This window comes from Serpula lacrymans (genome assembly GCF_000218685.1).
Source record: "Serpula lacrymans var. lacrymans S7.9 unplaced genomic scaffold SERLAscaffold_2, whole genome shotgun sequence".
NCBI classification, from domain to species: domain Eukaryota; kingdom Fungi; phylum Basidiomycota; class Agaricomycetes; order Boletales; family Serpulaceae; genus Serpula; species Serpula lacrymans.
This window is the reverse complement of record NW_006763291.1, coordinates 1311551-1330918: the sequence shown is the minus strand read 5'-3', so window position 1 is coordinate 1330918 and position 19368 is coordinate 1311551. Positions and strand designations below refer to the sequence as shown.

Sequence of the window (19368 nt, the reverse complement as noted above, 5' to 3'; positions counted from 1 at the left end):
TTGGAGAAGTCATTTCCGTTTGATGGGGTGCAATGGGCACTGTCCATATGCGGTATGTCTGTTCCAGCCGTGTCACTCAATTTGGGCCCGGCAACGGAGACAATCCGGAAAGCATGGTCATAGGCACTGCCCAGTATCAATCCTAACTTAAGAATGCACACATTGGAGTGATGTGGCTCAGGTGATGAGCCGCCATCATGATGGCAGCTTTCTCAACACTTAACCGGTGAGAACCCGAGAATGAATGAAACATGGTCAGATAAGAATGTACGTTACTATAACTTTTCTCTCAATAATCCCGCCCGTTTCTGACCTTCCAGTCACGGTCATGTCAGAAAACGGTGACCTCGATCACCGCTCAACTCTTGATGAAGAAAAGTCTTTGGCTGCCATGCTTGACGATGAAAAGGTCGATTTGTTCTCATATCACGAACTGAGAGCAGGACGACTGGTCATTGATCCTGAGTGCGTATCAGTTTCCACCCTCACGATACGCGCTCTCTTTAATTCAGTTTATTAGACAGGCAAAAGTCGAACTGGGAGAAGTGTTGTACTCAAAACTGAAGTTGACTGCAGATGGTACCAAAGTTCTTTGGCCCCAACCCACGGACGATCCCAATGACCCTCAAAATGTGAGTGATTTCTTTCGGTATTCGCAATGCATAAACTGGAAAAATTCTAGTGGAGCGATCGACGCAAAGCAGTACAACTTATAGTGATTACGCTCGCCTCATTTATCCCGGACTTTGATTCTGGCATAGGTAGAAAAGGCCATCGGAACATCAACGTATGCTCTAATCATGCTTTTCGACAGGCATCGCCGCTCTTTTCCCGCTATCTGTACAATTCAACACTACGACCGGCGTCATCAACAATCTGACGTCTAAGTATGTATTTCCAGAACCTTAGATGACATCTGCTGATACTGTTGACGTGTAGTTGGAGTGTATTCCTATTAGGTAGGAGACGCTACTCTTGTTACTGCGAAATAAGCTAATTATAGTTGTCTAGGTTGGGGTGGCATACTTAGTGTCATGCTTATGAGACGGTTTGGACGACTTCCCGTACTATTCTGGTCTCAGGTAAGCATTGAGCTCGTTGCAAGTATTTTTCACTTCCTGAAGGATGCAAAGATTTTGGCATTAGGTTTCCTTATCGGTGCTACATTCGCACCTAATCTCAAGACCTTCGCAGGTATATTGTTGCCTAACATCAATTTCGCTTTTGCAGTACTGATTTCATTTTTTGCAGCTATGCGTTGTCTCACTGGTTTCATCGGGTAAATGCGCCCATTCTCATATCTTTGAGCCTCTTTACTCAACTCTTATTCAAGGTCGTGTCCTCAGGTTACGGTAAAACATGATTCGTTTTCTTTCCCTCTCTTTATTTAATTAAGCATGTCAAAAGGGCCTTTATGTTATCACGGATATATTCCCATTCCATTTGCAAGCGCGGAAACTCAATATCTGGGCAGCGGCCTTTATGTTGGCGCCTTTGGTATCGCCATTCGCATTTGGATTCCTCGTCGCTCGAGCCAGGTAGGCTATATGTATGAGACATCCCGTTGTACGCGTCTTATCCTTGTCTTTAATTAGCTGGAGATGGGCATACGGGACCGGATGTCTGTATGGTGCTGTAGTTGTTTTGTTAATTGTGTTCTTTATGGAAGAAACGTATGTTTCAGTGATTTCAATCGGTTTGGAATGACTGACGATAAGCTGTCTACAAGGATGTACGATCGTGCTTTGAAACCTATCCCACCACGCCCAAGTACAGGTCTGCGCTACCGCGTGGAAACATTAATCGGTATCACGGGATGGAAGATGGCGAAATATAGGGCCTCAGTGGCCGAGGTCATATTAGCCCCTCTGAATGTAGTTTGGAGGCCCCAATTTATTCTCGTAGTCGTTTTTGAGGTGAGTAGTGAAGCCTCGGTAGCTGTATTTGGGCTGACGACCCTTCCCAAGGCTATGATATTCGGTTTTTCACTTGGAGTAGCAGTGAGTTTTACTCGTCATATCTCCTATGATGCTAGACTGACTCGAGCTAGGTCACAAATGTTGTCTTCTTAAGCTCCCCGCCACCGCTTGGCTTTGGCTTTAGTCAATATGCTGTTGCAGGCACCTATGGCACTCCTATTGTAACTACACAGCGTTTTATACATTTCTGGGCCTAATTGGAGACCTTAGGTAGCTGTTATTCTCGGCGAGCTCACAGGTCGTTTCCTGAATGACTGGATCATGAATGTCAGTATCAGACGCAACAATGGGGTTTTCGAGGCTGAGAGCCGGCTGTGGTATGTTGGTTGCGGTTGCCTTCATGTGGCGTTTTAGCTTGACATCTTCACCTTAATGTAGGGCAACGTATATCTCTGTGCCTTTGTACGTCTGTGGGTTCCTGGCTTTGGGTGCTGGCATACAGCACACGATCAAGGCAGCTGTCATCATGGGATGGGGCATAGCTATGTTTGCATTGATGATCAACACCGTTGTGGTTTGTACGTGTCATTTCCTCTCAAGCTGCTAGTTTTAGGAGGAGGGCTGACTAATTATTTTCTTAGACGCTTATTGCAATGATAGCTTCCCTGGACAACAGGTAAGTGATTATTTCGAGGAACTTGATGTCGTAGATCATTCATCTTGATTTGTCACTGTTGTAATTGTTGTACAGGGAGAAATTAGTGCGCTGCTGACCCTGGCAAGAACCTTGGGTGGTATGGACTATATCATTCTAGGATACTGGCACCGAAATTCATGACGTCCTTTTCTTCAGGTTTCGCTGTGGCTTATTTCCAGGTCCCCTGGGCGACGAAGGTAGGCGCTCTGGAGACATTTGGAGTTGAAGCAGCGTACGTCAAATTTCTTTCGTGACGATGATGTCGAATTGTCTTTTATCTGAACTGTTTCGCAATGCGTTGCAGGATCGTCTTTGGATTATTTGTGGTGGCCGTGCCGATTACTCAGCTAAAAGGCAGATATTTCCGGGTGCGTACATCAAACGACAATTTGATTGGCCAATTTTGATAGATGAGGCTTTTCGTCAATTTTAGGAGCGGTTCTCCATTTGATGGGATGGATATATGAAATAAATTGATACCTCGGCATCTCATGACGCCCTTTTTCTCTTCTCTCTTTCCTTTTTCCCTTTCCTTTTTCATCTATCTTTATACAATCTTTGAGCACATTATACGTTAATCGATCCGTACGGCGTAACAGGAAGAATGGGTGTTGACGCGTTGACGTCCTTTGTTGCGTTTGTTTTACGGACTGTACACGTAGTTATATATCATGGTAATCAGCCGCGAATGAAATTCTGGCTTTGAGCTTAAATGCTTCTGTCGTTACACATTTATTCCTGGTCTGGGGACTCTTTTTGAATTGAAGTCTTTTGGCGGTCAACCATCATAGGTTGTACCAGTAATAACTTACTCATAAACTCAGCCGATTGCGAACTCTAGATATAATATATTCCCACGCTGTCATATCTAATCTTGTGAAACTGTAGCCATTTTTCCAAGTTACCGCCATCCGAGCCTGCAATAGGCTGATCAGCAAAAATTCCAATCATGGCACGCACAAAGGTACTTTCCATTAATCCGTCCTCATATGTTGAAATCGAACTCTACGTTCCCTGATCTCGTAGAAAAGAGGTCCTCACCGAGGTCGCAAAACCCAGGAAAATGACGACGACCGGGGTTACTTGAATAAATCTGACATGAACAACGAACGGTTCAGCAACTATTACAAAGCTCAGAATATTATGCCAGACAGTGAATGGGAAGAATTTATGGGAGCCTTGAGGACACCGCTGCCCACCACATTTCGTGTCGCAGGGAGCCGAGAGTGCGTTCACGTTCAATTTGTAGTTATACGCTTGAAGAAACTTAAAGTAACTTGGTACAAAGGATAGCTCACGCTCTCAACCAGACAATACAAGATACCTACGTTCCTTTGCTGAGCAATGCCGTTTTTGAAGGAGAATCTGTGCCTCCTCCCGCTCAAATCCCCTGGTGAATCGTGATCGATGACAACTTACTCGAGTGTGCTAACCGCATGCTGTTATAGGTATCCTGAAGGTCTAGCCTGGCAATTCAACGTTTCAAAGAAAGTTCTTCGGAAATCCGTGGAATTCAAGAAATTCCACTCATTTCTTGTGTTTGAGACGGAAGTAGTCAGTTAATGAACAGTCGTATGATAAATGATGTATGCTGATTCGTATCCTTTGTTAGGGTAATATATCACGTCAGGAGGCCGTCAGCATGTTACCACCCCTTCTTCTTGATGTTCAACCTCACCATTGTGTATGCTTTTCTTTTTTTCAAATCACATCCATTTTCACCTCGGTTTTTGTCAGGTAATCGATATGTGCGCCGCACCTGGTTCGAAAGTGAGGGCATTTATTCCTTGCCTACTATATCATTAAATTTGGTTCTTTAGACGGCACAGCTTTTGGAAGCTTTGCATGCTCACGATACTGTGACATCGACATCAATACCTCCTGGTCTTCTGATTGCCAATGATAGTGATTACAAACGAGCACATTTACTAATTCATCAATCTGCACGACTTCCTAGCCCAGCTCTCATGGTCACCAACCTTGATGCGTCTATATATCCCATACTAAAAGTGCCTTCCGGCAATCCTGCTGGTCCTCGTACGGCCAAGAAACTACAAGATCAGTTATTATTCGATCGAATCCTATGTGATGTTCCTTGTAGTGGGGACGGTACTCTTCGCAAAAATGTTGGTATTTGGAAGCACTGGCAACCTATGGACGGAAATGGTCTGCATGGGTTTGTACCTTATCGCGCAGTACAAATTTCTCGCTAATATTGATGAAGCTTGCAGGTTCGCATTTTACAGCGTGCTATGCGAATGCTAAAAGAAGATGGCCGTATCGTATACTCTACATGTTCCTTAAATCCCGTGGAAAATGAAGCTGTTGTTGCAGCTGCTCTTAACTCCCACAAAGGTAAGTGATTCTTTATGTTGATGTTGAATTATCCTTAGCTCTGAGTAGACTTTGAACTCCTTGATGTTTCCATGCAACTACCACAGCTGATCAGACGACCTGGTATTACGACTTGGAGACCCACCGTGGATCGTTCCATCAACACTGTTTTTGATACATACGAAGATTACACACAGACCTTGGACGAAACTCAGCGCGAGGACAGTAAAATGCTGAGTTCACACTGGCCTCCTAGCAATACAAAGGAACTGAACCTGACTCGTTGGTTAGCCTCTTTTTTTTCATAATCTGTAAGACATGCTTTTGATTTCCACGAACAGTCTTCGAATATATCCGCATCTCCAAGATACGGGTGGATTCTTTGTGGCTGTACTTCAAAGGAAACAGAGCACAGCGTCTCCTGAAAGCATTTCTACAACGACTGCGTGTGTACCCAAACCCTGCCTGCTTAGTATGTGAGCTCATCTAGAATATCATACAGTGATAGGAAAAGGGAAGCGGAACAAGACGATCTCGCTGATGTTAGCGCTCCAGAGACCAAAAAGCCCAAATTGTTGTCTGATGAACCACCGGCCGATAACAGTGAAGCATCTGTCGATGTAGAAAATCCATCCACCCCTGCTGCCGTTGTTAACAGTGATATAAAGGATGTTGAAGGAGAGAGAAAGTCGACCCCAGCACCATCTCGTAGTCAACAAAAAAGCAAGGTTGCCGACCCTTCGTTCAAGGAGATGCCTTACACTTTCGTTGCTTCCGATGACCCTGTGCTACAGTCTTGCATGTTTGTCCTTTTCCCTTTCTCTAGTCGTTGGCTAAGCTCTACTTCCTTGACACAGCGAAAGGCTCAAATTAACCTCTGATTTTCCATCACATAACATCCTTGTTCGCAATCCAGATGGAGGTGCTGTGCGTTCATTCTACGTAACTAATCCCCTCGTCAAAGCCGTTGTGGAGAATAACGATTACACTCGCCTACGACTACTTACGTGTGGGACTAAAGTTATCACCAAGCAAGAAGCTGGTAGGGGGCTTGATACGCAATTCCGAGTGCTGGGAGAGGGTCTGCCTGTTGTGTTGCCTTACATCAATCCGGAATCGATTATGACCTCAGAACTATCTACGCTCAAGACTCTTCTGGAAGCTTATTATCCTTTGTGTACTGCTTTCCCTGAACCTTTCCAATCTGTTATTGAAGCGCGAGGTAAGTGCTGTTATCATAGAAGTCGTGGCGCAATCTCACTCAAAAAACTTCACAGCTGGCGGGAGTCATATCGTCCGTTTCCCGTCTGGAAAATGGAAGGACTCGACGTCAGTTGCTATCGTCTTAACACTGTCACTCCTGTTCTAACAAAACTATCAGACTAACTCACGATCTTGTACTGCCACTTTGGAAATCCAATGTCTCCGTCACCCTGATGATTGATAAGAAAGCGAAAAGGTTAACCTACATGCTTATGATGTGAACCTTTTCTGATGTGTTCTTCGCTACAGCGCCTTGAGCTTACGATTATTTGGGGAAGACATTACGACAGCTGCACGGGAGGCAGCTCAAAAAAAAGGGCGTGCTGCTCCCGAAATTGAAACAGCTAGAGACTCGGAGGAAGTTCAGAAGCCTGGGGAAGATGACAATGCATTACAAATGGATAGTAGCTAGAGTAAGATGGCGAAAGCACATAGAAAGCAAAGCAGATAGAAGTTACAAGGAAGTGATTAACGACTGTATCCATGGGTTGTTTTCTATCTGTGGTCGATATTTTTCGACACATTGCCTAAGCTCTTCTAGTTGCGCTGCTGAGGTTGAATCATCTGACATGATCACGTCGCCATCGGGTTCTGAGGTTTTGCTCGCCCAATTTTGTAGTAGTTCCTCTATGATCTTTATGCCATTTTCGGTTACCGCAGGAGAGAACTGGGGTTCAGTCTGAACTTTATCTACAAAGCAGACTTCTCAGGACCAAGGGGGGGGGGGGGGAGGTTTGATGTCAGCGTTGCTTACCTGTGCCAAAATCCTCTAGTTCATCTGCCTTGCGTTTGGCGAGCTACGAAGAGGTTTAGTAGGTAGCTTGATAACAGAGGGAAATTTACAGACTTTTACGACATTCTCGGGGAAATTGGCCAGCTTAGCAACGTGTATCCCAAAGCTCTGGTCAGAGACACCTGCGAGAATTCAGCGTGGAATGAATTAGATAGTTGCGTACTCACCAGGTTCTACTTTATATAGTAGAGTAATGTCTTGGTTCAGCGACGCTACCTCGTCGTCTCCTTGCGTGACATGAGCAACGACGTGAAGATTTTTGACATGGGAAAGCTCTTGATCTAGAGCAGTGAGCTCATGAAAATGCGTGGCGAATAGACAGAAAGCGCGTATTTGCGATGCTATGTGCCTAAGAAGAAGTCGACGAAAGTCAAGAATCAAGATATCCGTGAACCTTTAACTTACTCTGAAATTGCCCATGCAAGCCCGAAGCCATCGTAAGTTGAGGTGCCTGTATTTGGCACATGTTTACCTTGTTGTCAACCCAAGAGTGATCATAGCCTACCTCGACCAAGTTCATCGATGATGATGAGGGAATCTTTGGTAGCGGACTAAACAAAGAATATGATGACAGAGATAACCTCAGGATATTTGATTCACAAACTTTAAGGATGGTTGCAGTTTCTAGCATCTCCGCCATAAATGTCGAAACACCTTTCAATTGACTGTCACCGGCACCCACACGGCAGAGTACAGAATCGAAGATAGGTACATGCGCTTCTGAGCAAGGGACGAAGCACCCAGTTTGAGCCATGAGTGCTATCACGCCAACCTATGAGAATCATTAGTACACTTGGTAGCCAGCCTGTAAATGGGAGTGCTACCTGTCGTATGTAGGTACTCTTCCCACCCATGTTAGGACCGGCTATACAAGTATAGATTACTGAGCCGCAACATAATATACATGATGAAAAAAGACTGCTTACTGATTATCTGGAACTCACTCTCGTCTATTGGATTACCCGGTTAAATATGATGTCGAAGCGAGATATAATGCAGTACCTTTGATCATTTCTACGTCATTAGGAATAAAGCTTATATCATCTTGGACTTCAAGGCATGGATGTCGTGCTTCCTTCAAGATCAAATTACCGGTTCCTACAGACCATCTATCAGATGATGTGAATGAAAAAGGCTGCTCTCTTTACCCTTTTCCAACATCACCGGCTTGACATAAGGTTCTGGAGCATTCACTGACACATGAGCGAAACTGATAAATAAAACTGGATGTTAGATTTACAATAGAGGAATAGAGAGCAGGATCAATACCTTAATATTACATCGAGATGAGCAATGACGTGATCGAGGGCCTCGAGTACAGGGGTGTATGTCGCTGAATGGATTTAAATTGAATTTATTACACTTGGCTTCAGACCGCTTACCAGCAATATTGACTACCTCTTTCACGAGGCCGCTTTGTGTCCGTGAATAGGTATCAGTAGTTTCCTGGTAATCACCAGCTAGCTCCTTCAAGGTTTTGGTGGTGAAGAACACGCCACTCTTCACTGTGCCGAGCTCGATATATTTTCTTTTGTTAATAACAGCTTTCGCATCCTGATTCACGACCATTAGTTACGTTAAAGAGCTAGGACACCATCCATGCGCACATTTTTTGTCAACCTGAAACAATAACCGTAATTTTGCGAGTTTTCTAGATGTAGCTTCTTATCGAGCTCTAAGTCCAAGTCATTGCCGACTTCTCTATGCTCCTGGTCTAACCCATCTCGGATCTGTACAGATTCTCTTAAGGTAAATGTTCGAGAGTGAGTGATAGACATCATTATACGAACTTCGATCAACTTGTTAGCAAGTTCTTGTAGGCGAGGATCATAATCAGGTTTGATGACATATTTATGGTTATCGAGCTCATCAAGATCAAGCGTTTGCTCCACCATCTCCCCATATTTACAGAGGTTTTCGTTAAATTCCTGGATGAACAAATAGCAGAAGAATTAAATGACACAGGAGAATAGCGAACAAACTTACCCGGAAATCTTTAAGGTAAATCTCTTCCAGCAGAGACTTATAATCGTCTTGTTCTGTTTGCGTGCCTTCAAGATTGGCTATGAGACCAGGAATCTGTTGGCGCGTAGTAAATCAAATTGTACGTGGGTCACATTTGCACAAGCTTCGTTACTTTAAGCACAACCTGGTACACTCTGACGACATCTTCCAGAGAGGCGGCTGATTTCTTGAAACGCTTGCTGATACGATGCATGTCAGGCATAAATTTGAGGAAGTCGTCCTAATATAAACATTCACATGAGTGAGACGACACTATTTATGGAATACAAGTGCCACGGAAATCAGAATCAGTGCTGACCTGAAGATTTCTACGAGTAGAAGAATCGTCAACAAACATCTCAACTAAATTCTGCCTCTTTTCTGACGATGACCGACAACTGAAATGAGAGCCCTCTAGTGTTAAAAATATAGCGACTTACGGATCTCATGAAGATTGACTAATGGCTGCTTTAGCCAACTCCCCAGCAATCTTGTGCCCTGTGCAGTCTTGCATTTATTGAGGAGACCAAGTAAAGTAGCATTTCGATTGATAGACCCCTATTCGCAAGTTAGAAGAAACTGAGGAATGACACGAGCACTTACTGCGCTACCAGGTGGCTCGGTTAAATTGAGAGCACGAAGAGCACTAGCATCTAATCTCATGTATTGTGATAGGTCATGAGTTCGGATGCTAAACGCTCCGTGATTCGACGGATCCGTAAGTAATGATAGATAGTTTACTAGAGCAGACAGGGCAGATGGAGCCACAGGAAGAGATAGCTGAGCTGGAAAGCAGGACAACGAGAAAACAGGCCTTCATCAGCCCAATATCATAATTGGCAACAAAATAACATACATATGGTTTGAGGATTACCCACTGTAGCAGAAGAACCCGGATCTTGCACAAGCAACTTCATTAGGTCATCTTCGATATTCTTTGCGGTAAATTCACCTATACCAGTCTGAATTGAAAGAAAATCGCGACGATAGAAATGAAACTTACTAGGTTTCTTTTCGGTAATGACCACTCCACACCGCTCCAATACTGCTTTGAGTTTATTCAAGTCAATATCACGATCGGTATTCCCAGATGCAGTGCCGGTTGGAATTAGCGCCTCTTTGACAGAGAGTTGTATTATTAGAGACTTGATCTATGGTTAGAATATACAAGACATGACATTTTATCGATTCACCTCTGTGTTTGAAAACAAGTCATTGTCAACAAAGTCTGCCACTCCTAGTTGTCTGATACTAGTGTCTGCAAATGCTATTCCAACCGTTTTAGTCTTCGTCTTGTCTGCGGAAGCAGATACAATCTTGATCGCCATAACAATAGGGGCGGAAAGAATGTCAGAGTTGACGAACAGAAGGTCTTCTACCGCCTGTAAATTTCCAGGGGATGCCTTGCAAGAAGTCACAATGTTAGGGATAGACCAACATATACAATATACGTATCAGGGCGCGTAGTTGCTCTCACCTCCTTCTCCAGGACAAACTTCGATGCTTTCTTTGTCTGGCCTGGTGCAGGTTTCCAAATTTCTACTCGCAACTGCTTCGCGGTTAGAGCATCTCGCAGAAACGATAGGGCTAGAGTGTGACTGAGAGTCACGCTGGGTAAACCAGCAGCCTTTCCTCCGGCACCAAGATTTGCGCCACACAGGCACAGTGCCACATGGAATAGTAATTAATATTGCCTTTTTCAATCTTGTGGCTGATCAGGACCATCGATCAAATAACCGCACGGTTCCGTTTTCGGGAGACTTGGCTGGAAGCCTGGAGAAGAACGAAATGAAGCCAGGGTCGGACGAGTGCTCTTCATGATTTCAGTCGTGAAAAGTCTGCGAAGTGAACCGCATGCATGTAGACTTACCTATATCGTGGTCAGCATCTTTCTCTTTTCCGTACATGAGCGCCATTGTGTATTGTCAAAGGCGATAGCGACAAAGCTAGTTTTTAAAACCTTGGGAGGTTATATGCGCCTTCCCCACAACAAGATAAAATGATTACAGTCGCGTCACAACGACGCGTTTTTAGGTCTGCACGTGTTTGCTTGTGCAATGGATCGGCGCTTGAAGTATTTGGCGGTGTTTTAAATGTTACCTACTCGTTGACAGGTTTGCTTCCGCTTTTCCCACTGCAGCGACTTATGCTCTGTGTTCTCTATGCTATGACCAAATTGAAACGTCTACAAATCATCTAATTGCGAAGGACTGCTGTTTTGTCTACGTCTGATCTATATCTGATGTTTCTGCACCACTGTGTACAGGCACTGTAGCTTCTACTACAGTTCCTGAAGTGGATATTGGTGCAAGAATGACTTGATCCTTAGACTTCACTCACCAGTGAAGGCCTGTGAACCCTGCTTCAATGTTCTAGATTGCTGAGGATATACAGTTATATTATGGGTGGCGCTCTTATGTCCAGTGCTATTTGCAATTGTGGCGTATTGTTCTAGGTGGAACAACTTTGTAGGTCTCTGGTGCATCTACTAGTAACTAGGTTACTTGTCTGCTCTACGCAAAATTGCTGTTTTCGTGCAACTGGAACTTGACTGGAACTACAACTCCATCTCATTCGATCTTCGTACAAGCCAGTAACGCATTGCAAGGCCATAAGTTGTTACCGCGTGGACGTGCGATCGTCGATCACAGCCCGATATGGCTTCGCATAAGAGTCGACTAGTATTGTGATCAATTTCGCTATCAATGGCATCGGTCTCCTACCATGACTGCAAGCAACAAACAGACCTTTAAGAGATGCCTTTTTATCTTACCATCGTGACATCATCATATCTATACCACCCTTCAAGACAACCCGGACTCCTTTTTTGCTTAAAATTGGGAGCCGAAGAACTGCCAAATCAGTATTGTGCCTCCTGGGTCGTCCATCATTTTTGCATTATCCACTATCTTCGTGGCATCGATTATGATGTCAGTCTGTCGAGATCTGTCATGTATACTTGTCTGGTAGAAGATTAGTCTCCTTGGCGTGTGTGACCCCGGATTTATAAAAGAGCCTTTTCTTTGGGCCTTTTTTAGCTGTTGATTTTGTTCCCCGAAAGTCTACCCTTATCACTCACAGTGAGTCTCGCCATGTCCACCACAATTCAAGACGTTGCCGATCAGTCCTTCGATTTCGTAGTTATCGGTATGTCGGCTTCGTTGATGGTGTATAGATCAAAATAATTGACATATATTTCTATCAATACAGGAGGGGGGGTGAGCAGGGCTTCAGGCATGTCTAAATTGATCCTGATCGATGCCGACGATCCATGCAGGCAGCAGGTCTTTGTTTAGCATCTCGGCTTGCTGAAGAATCTACGTTCTCTGTTCTTGTGTTAGAAGCAGGACAGGCTAATTTAGATGATCCCGCCATACGTCAGTGGCTGTCGCTTTTTTGAGATGCAATCATTCTCACATCTTAGAATGCTTGCGCAGTGCTACCTGCGCAATATGGGACGCATTTTGGTCAGAGTGCTTATGATTGGCAGCATGAAACGGTAGGATTTCCAGGTTCTTATCTTTAGGTCGCGATTCATAAGGGTGATAGGTTGGGCAAGAATTTTCGAATGGAAGAACATATTCTTGGAATAGGTGCGCAGATGTTTTGTAGACTGAAGTAAAAATCTGATGAATGGTGGCTAGGGGGAAAGGTTTGGGCGGAAGCTCTGGTGTCAATTTCCTATGCTGGATGAAACCCCCCAAAGAAGAGATAGATGGTGATGTCGTCCGAGCCTTGCATGTGTACTAAAACTCATGAACACTAATATAGACTGGGAGAGACTTGGAAACCCGGGATGGAATTGGGAGCGTTATCAACAGAAGTTGCGTGGCTTGGAAAAGTATGGTTTGCTGAACTCTGGTATCCTTATCTTATGAACTAAACACACTCCCCAGCTTTCATGAAAAATCTACTGCTGGTCGTGACTTAAACTTCAGCGATGAGACAATCGGAGTTGGCGGTAAATCTATAGAGCTTTCTTAACTATTATCATTTCTAATGCAAACAATCTTCAGGTCCCATTCACCTTCATTATCCAAATACTATCACTCGACCGGAGACGCTCGGCTTCCAAGTATGTAGTTTTATTATTTTCGTCCAATACCTATCGTTTCAACTTTGATGTATGGCAGACATGGCTAAATTTGGGAGTACCTAGAGCGCCTGCTCCAGTGAGTAACTTCTCCCACCTTACAGTCAGATTGTTGATTTTTCATTTATTCAAGTTGAACGGAAATGTGAGAACAGTCGGTCATTGTACCGACGTTATTTACAGTACCTCTCTTTAGCCCAAAGGCGCACTCATCACGCCCAAAACGATAGATCCTGCAACTTACACACGCAGTTACGCAACGACGGTGAGTGGGCGTTCAAAGTGGTGAGAAATAAATAGCTGAATTGCCTATACCAGGCGTTTTATCTTCCCAATGCTCATCGCGCTAATTTCCACGTGATGATCGGAGCACATGTCAATAGGATCCTTACTCGCTCCGGTGATGCTGGCGGCGATGTGGTCGCCACAAGTGTGGAGTTCTCCCACAATGGATCAGTTTATACTGTCAATATCGGAAAGGAAGTTATTCTTTCTGCAGGGTGATTTTTTTCTCTTCGTTACGCGTGTCTTTCGGTTCTTAATCATACCCCAGTGCATTGAAGTCCCCGCAAATTTTGGAGCTATCGGGAATCGGGCGGAAGGACGTTTTGGGAGCATTGGGTATTCCAGTCAAAGTTGAACTGCCGGGGGTTGGAGAGAATGTACAGGAGCACTTGTACAGTGGGATTACCTACGGTAAGGGTTCACCATTTTGCTTATACGCGTACGCTAATGTAACCTGACGCACATCTATCATCCAGAACTGGCCGACGACGCTGACGATCTTACACTCGATATTTTGCGAGATCCTGTAGGACGTGCCAAGCACCTTGAACTGCTGTACGTATCAACAATTACTTAGAAAGGCATAGAACTCGGGCTGACGCGTATATTCTAGAGCGAAAGGCGAAGGTGCCTTTACTGCAGGCATATGTGAATTTGCTTTCATGACTCTTCAATCAATTTCCGATCGCGCTGAAGAGATCAAAAAGTCTGCAAGAGAGAAACTAGCCAAGAACTGGTCGACTTATTCTGCTGGTCTCCGTGACCAATATGAAATTCAGCTTGAACGCTTAGAAAATGCAGCTGGGTGTGAGGTTATCCTGGTACCCGGGTTCTTTACCATACCCAGTAAGAACAGTGTTTTTCAATAAATCGAGGGGCACACACTGAACTGTGTCGCTAGATCCTCCTGTTCCTGGTAAAAAATACTTCACTATCCTGTTTGCATTAAACCACAACTTCTCGAGGGGTACCATTGTAAGCATATAGGTTTTGGTGATCTTCTACGCTTACACTTTGCAGCATGCTACCTCAGCAGATCCGAATGTTGATTCAGAGTTCAACCCTCACAACTTTGAAGAAGACGTTGGTTCGTTCGTGCCTCTCTGGAATCATTGCTCTGCAAGACTTACCGTCGCCCTTACCAACAGATCTTCAAACATTTATTGAACTCCTCAAATATGCTAGGAAGATGTCCCAAACGGCACCCTTAAAAGAGGTCCTTGGTTAGTAATAATTCGTGAGCGTTGATGGTCGCTGTGCTTACCTCCCCCTGTATCATCAACAGCCAAGGAGATCAATCCAGGACCCGAAGTTAAGACAGATTCCGACATGGGCGGTACGTTTATAAGGTCTTGGCTAACGAGAGTGTGCCTAATAGTTCTCTAGATTATTTGAAACAGTACTGTGCGACGACATTCCGTGAGACAGCTTTTTCAGACTGAATGGGTAACGTCGCTGACATGATACCATCAGATACTATTGCAAGCCTTTCCATGATGCCATTGGAAAAAGGTGGAGTCGTGGACAGTAGCCTCAAGGCTAGTCATCTTCTTCTCTGCTTCGCATTTAGGATAGTTATCTTTTTTCACCAGGTATATGGAACATCCAATATTCGGGTGGCCGATTTATCTATCGTGCCCCTGCATGTTGCAACGCACACGCTTAGTAAATCCCTTTCTCTCTCTCTTGTTCCTTTCCTGATTGTTATCGGCCATTTTCCAGCAACCGCGTATTCGATTGGAGCACAGGGTAAGGGCGACTTCATCCTCGTCTTTTGAATTTCGAAGTAAATGCTAATAATGATATTCACAGCTGCTGACATCATCAAGGAAGAATATAACAAAGCTTAATATTTCGGTATATGTAGGTGTTCTGTCAGTGAAGGACTGCCAGTCCACCATCAGTTTATTCAAGAGTTCCTGGAATTTCACCCATTGACATCGACGAACGTGTTCCTGCAAGACTTCGAGTACTAACTGTATGTATATCTGTACGATTGTGTTCATAGTGTATGACGTATTGCAGACGCCGTACTATAGTATCACGTATTCGTTGTAGATCTCGAAGTTCCTCCTCTTCGAGCTTTAAGCTTAAGCTTCGAAAAAGATTCAGCGCCCATCGTTGTGGCCAACCTCAATGATGCGTTGAGTCTACAGCTGTTTACTAGTCTCAGTGTGGAGCACGCACGATGCAAGTATAGCAACAGCCAGTTTTGATTATACCGTACATAGTAATCATGGAGTTATATATAACCGTCAACACCGTAAACGATGAGACCCTCGGCTATGTTTTTGAAGTTTCTGTCTCTTTCCCACCTTCCATCTCCACATACCTCACATAATGTCCCAACTACTCACTATCGTTTCTCTTTTACTTTCTGCTTCTACCGCTGTCGTTTCGACGCCATGTGTCGCATTCGACATTAACTGGAATTTGCTTGCTTTTGGCCTCGACGGCAAGGATTACAACGCAGGCACCCAAGACACATGGGCTGGCAGTACGTTTTTTTCTGCTTTACTTTTCCACTTTAGTCCTTATTGGTGGTACTTGTCAGACAACAACAAAGCTACAGACATCACGGGTTCTGGGCGACCGTACGTGTTTTTGCGTTGTTCCCAAGTCAAGTGTCCCGCTGCTAATATTACCTTCTGTCCAGTTCCTTCGATGGTGCCAACACCACATGCTACCTATCTCAGGTTTTTCTACTGTTCTTCTCATTCGCTATGCACCTCTCTTATTTTAGTGACGGTCATAGTACACGAATGCGATATACGTGTTGAACGGAGACTCGCAAAACCCATCCTCTATCTACATCTATGACGCTACAGCCAACTCTTGGACTACACAGGCCACAACCACCAATGGATTTAACCCCGCCGCTTTTGACGCCATTCTAGACCATGACACGAACGTTTTCTGTGGGTTTTACTTGTATATATGCTCCCGATTGCACACGAAGCTAATTCTTTGACCAGATGCCCTTTCTGGCGGTAACCTGTTCTCCTTGGACATGGGTCTCCTTAAGGCTGCTAACAGCACACCATTGGCATGGACCAACGATAAAGCTGCCCCTTACCCTGCCGACTACGAACCTGTCATGGCTCTGGCTGAAAACCACGTTCATTTCCTCGACGTTCCCGGTGTCGCTGCTGGTTCTGCGGACATTTTCGTCATCCACTGTACGCATTCATTATTCTACTACAAGTAATGCTTACCGAGTTTCTGCGGGTTTCAGACTCGTACTTCCAACCTCAACCTCAACCCTACCCCCTTACGAACGGAAGCACTCTCCCGGCTACTTATGGACAGGCTACCTCATTCTTCCAAAATACTGGTGTAAGTCATTTCAGCGTTCCACGATTTGTAGCCATTTTCATGATCATTGTCTATACTTGTAGGTTCAGCAGGAATTCGCGTTCATCCCTGAAGACTCTTCGGCTGTCTATGTGATCAATGTTGACGTATGATATCTTACATGACTGATCTGTAGTATTGTTCTGAATGAAATTTTTAGTCGAACAACACTCAAGTCCTGGCTGGTCCCACCATTAAAGACCCCAAGGCCACTTACTTTGCTTCCGTCGACACCTTGGTCCAACTTTCAAGCAACGGCGCAGTCTCATACCTACCGTACCAACAAGGAAACACTGCCGCAAACACTGCTGCCTCGTGGGCAACTGTTAGTGTCCTGGCCACAGTCGCTCCTCCCTCATCTCCGTCGAACTCCTCCAATGGGCCACTGAATGGAACCAGTGGAGGTTCGAGTGGAAACAGTTCTAGCACTGGTTCTGGATCGAGCGGTAAATCCAGCGATGCGCCGTCGAGTAGGGTTATTCATGCCAGCGTCTTGGCTGCGCTTGCTATGGGAGCTCTGGCTTTGGTCCTCTGATAGTACGATGGCTTGATTCCCCTTCGTGATATTGTATTGACATTGGCGTACGCCGTTGCTCTACTGCATGGACATTATACCTCCCACATTCTATTTTTTTTTTTTTGGATTTATTCAACCCCGGAGTGTGTTACCCCATATTCTTTGAGCTGTTGTTTACTTGATTGTTCACATTATCGTTGCTCGCAACGATATTTAATGGCATATTCTCTTTATTCTGTATCCGGAAATCTAAGATCCAGTGACCTGAAGTTGCAAAGGTTTTCATTGTGCTTGTCAGAGACAAAGCAGTGATTGGGCGAATGTTAATTATAAGGCGGACGCGAGAGTGTTGGTCACGCACGGTGTCTGGGGGATTCCCACGAACGCGTTGAAACTGTACGCGCTTGGGTGAGAGTCGGATGGTGCCAAATCCATTCTGTCCACGTCCTTGTAGCATCCGTGTGGAGGTCGGGCCACTTCATCACTTTCAACCAACTTTTATTCTATTGTAGACAATAGTCCGACGCCTTTGTGCCATCTGTCACTATCCATTGTACGAGCCAAATCGTGACGGACGCTTTGCACTTCCTGTGCTCTTTCCCATTCTCAAGCCACACCACAGGGTCTACAGCACCTTGCTCCCATAAATTCTCGAGTACCTCCGAAAAAGCGAACCACCCGTCTTTCCCACCGGCATGTCATCTCCCAACGAGGACTTCTCAATGTCGACGCTCTCTCTCAACTCCAATGGCTCACAAGGCGAGGATTGGGATCGTTCAGAAACGGATATTCAGCCCAACTTGAGTCATGTGACGCCACGGAACTCTGTGGTATTTCCGGCAGAGGGAATTGAGGATACGCCAGGGAAAGCTGTTTGTAGCAAGGGAAAGCGCTCGCTGAGTGAGCTATTGCGGTTGCATGCGGAGAAGGGAACAGACGTCTCGTTCAGCGCAGAGGAAGCCTCTAGGGTGGCTGACGTGCTCAATCAGTGGGTGAGTATCCGCAGTTTCCTATCTTCTCACCGTGTTGTCTCAAACGCGCTAGACCCATCTGAAAAACCTGACTGACTCTGCTCGGTTTTTAGATAAATTCTGGATCATCTCCTTATGAGGGAGAGGATGACTTCTTCACTCGCTCCCAGGATGACTCTTACCTGTCAGCAAAGCGCTCGCCACCTGTTACCGACATATCCAGTCGACCTAGAGGACAAAGCGAGAGCGTCGTTAGCTCACGGCCTTCAAGTTCGGCGGGCGCTACCAAGTCATGACGCTTGTTCTGCTCTAGCTCTTGTTCGTGTATGTAGTTGTTTTTTTCGTTCTCCCAAAGTTATCTGCTTGCCCATTACTATTTTGCACTTTGCTATCTCACCACTACCGATTATCTTATCTTTACGAACTCTCACGTCCCTTCACGACCACTTACGAACGTTTATGAAGCATCTACATTACATTATACGCTCTTCAATTGATCGATTTGTTGTGATTCGTTTAAATTCCCATCGTTACAGCTTGCTTATCGATTAAGCTCCTTCAATTTCAGCAGAGGTTTTGGTATTATTTTGTTAATAATTATACAGTGGCTGCACAGCTTTTGAGAATAGAGGTCATTAAGATGGGACGCTATGAGAATTACAGTTGAAGTTATATCGATAGACGCAATTTTACACATGTGAGTCGAACTAACATGCACTTAAATTACTGCACTGTACGACCAGTTCCTACTAACGAAAGGTTGATTTCGCTCTCAACTTGGGGTGTAAGACGACTCTTCGAGGGACTCGGTGAAATGCTGACAATCACGTCTCTCTTGAACTGCTCACCATTATAGAATCTACCGTTGCGTTTTCACCTAGTCTCTTTGGTCACGCTGAGATAGGGAGGGATAGAATCATATTATTAAAGATCAACATCATAAATATGTGAAAGATTAGGATGTATACATATCGTTTGTGCTGCACGGTAGGGATCACGAAGACCAACAGATATCAATGTCAACTTTCTTGGATATTCAAACTGGGAGTCTAGAGACAGGCACAGCGAGCAAGAGGACTGATGGCTACCAGATCCTGTATTGACGACGCCGGGTGTTCACGGACGAGTTAGCCGTCTG

The 19368-nt window shown here is 44.8% G+C and overlaps 6 protein-coding genes across 6 annotated transcripts; 5 read left to right on the top strand and 1 right to left on the bottom strand.

Annotated features, from left to right (window-relative positions):
- Nucleotides 1-179: 179 nt before the first annotated feature.
- On the top strand, nt 180-3346 carry SERLADRAFT_456961 (uncharacterized protein; the record flags this gene model as incomplete). The annotated part of the gene is made up of 22 exons (XM_007313517.1): nt 180-267; nt 336-465; nt 521-632; nt 683-761; nt 815-887; nt 940-959; nt 1012-1082; nt 1134-1194; nt 1252-1279; nt 1334-1352; nt 1408-1538; nt 1596-1673; nt 1730-1916; nt 1968-2000; nt 2051-2140; nt 2190-2296; nt 2358-2497; nt 2561-2595; nt 2671-2713; nt 2773-2848; nt 2921-2984; nt 3050-3346. 21 exons carry the CDS (start codon nt 392-394, stop codon nt 3065-3067), a joined length of 1539 nt encoding a protein of 512 aa, XP_007313579.1.
- A 368-nt stretch (nt 3347-3714) lies between these two features.
- SERLADRAFT_345585 (uncharacterized protein) lies at nt 3715-6434 on the top strand (the record flags this gene model as incomplete). Its single annotated transcript, XM_007313516.1, has 13 exons — nt 3715-3842; nt 3905-4009; nt 4065-4170; nt 4229-4300; nt 4354-4386; nt 4437-4792; nt 4841-4971; nt 5020-5236; nt 5292-5400; nt 5619-5752; nt 5808-6172; nt 6228-6279; nt 6332-6434. The coding sequence occupies 13 exons, from the start codon at nt 3715-3717 to the stop codon at nt 6432-6434; spliced, it is 1911 nt and encodes a 636-aa protein (XP_007313578.1).
- Nucleotides 6435-6667: 233 nt separating this feature from the next.
- SERLADRAFT_433333 (uncharacterized protein) lies at nt 6668-10926 on the bottom strand (the record flags this gene model as incomplete). The annotated part of the gene is made up of 26 exons (XM_007313515.1): nt 6668-6903; nt 6968-7010; nt 7061-7128; nt 7174-7355; nt 7412-7457; nt 7512-7557; nt 7611-7778; nt 7831-7871; nt 7933-7956; nt 8009-8104; nt 8155-8216; nt 8276-8339; nt 8389-8560; nt 8614-8736; nt 8797-8934; nt 8993-9085; nt 9144-9251; nt 9330-9391; nt 9451-9568; nt 9614-9795; nt 9867-9962; nt 10014-10161; nt 10204-10413; nt 10488-10559; nt 10753-10823; nt 10881-10926. 26 exons carry the CDS (start codon nt 10924-10926, stop codon nt 6668-6670), a joined length of 2715 nt encoding a protein of 904 aa, XP_007313577.1.
- Nucleotides 10927-12102: 1176 nt separating this feature from the next.
- On the top strand, nt 12103-15238 carry SERLADRAFT_433332 (uncharacterized protein; the record flags this gene model as incomplete). Its single annotated transcript, XM_007313514.1, has 24 exons — nt 12103-12157; nt 12221-12228; nt 12288-12387; nt 12448-12509; nt 12560-12603; nt 12655-12728; nt 12782-12851; nt 12907-12971; nt 13027-13085; nt 13144-13182; nt 13237-13248; nt 13300-13368; nt 13422-13603; nt 13657-13799; nt 13865-13943; nt 14002-14234; nt 14290-14363; nt 14409-14475; nt 14537-14611; nt 14674-14724; nt 14775-14807; nt 14862-15053; nt 15111-15137; nt 15201-15238. 24 exons carry the CDS (start codon nt 12103-12105, stop codon nt 15236-15238), a joined length of 1851 nt encoding a protein of 616 aa, XP_007313576.1.
- A 447-nt stretch (nt 15239-15685) lies between these two features.
- Nucleotides 15686-17495, top strand: SERLADRAFT_456948 (uncharacterized protein; the record flags this gene model as incomplete). Its single annotated transcript, XM_007313513.1, has 8 exons — nt 15686-15885; nt 15943-15982; nt 16045-16084; nt 16144-16306; nt 16364-16567; nt 16624-16724; nt 16787-16849; nt 16903-17495. The coding sequence occupies 8 exons, from the start codon at nt 15729-15731 to the stop codon at nt 17275-17277; spliced, it is 1143 nt and encodes a 380-aa protein (XP_007313575.1).
- A 185-nt stretch (nt 17496-17680) lies between these two features.
- On the top strand, nt 17681-18846 carry SERLADRAFT_456944 (uncharacterized protein; the record flags this gene model as incomplete). Its single annotated transcript, XM_007313512.1, has 2 exons — nt 17681-18251; nt 18344-18846. 2 exons carry the CDS (start codon nt 17955-17957, stop codon nt 18524-18526), a joined length of 480 nt encoding a protein of 159 aa, XP_007313574.1.
- Nucleotides 18847-19368: the final 522 nt, after the last annotated feature.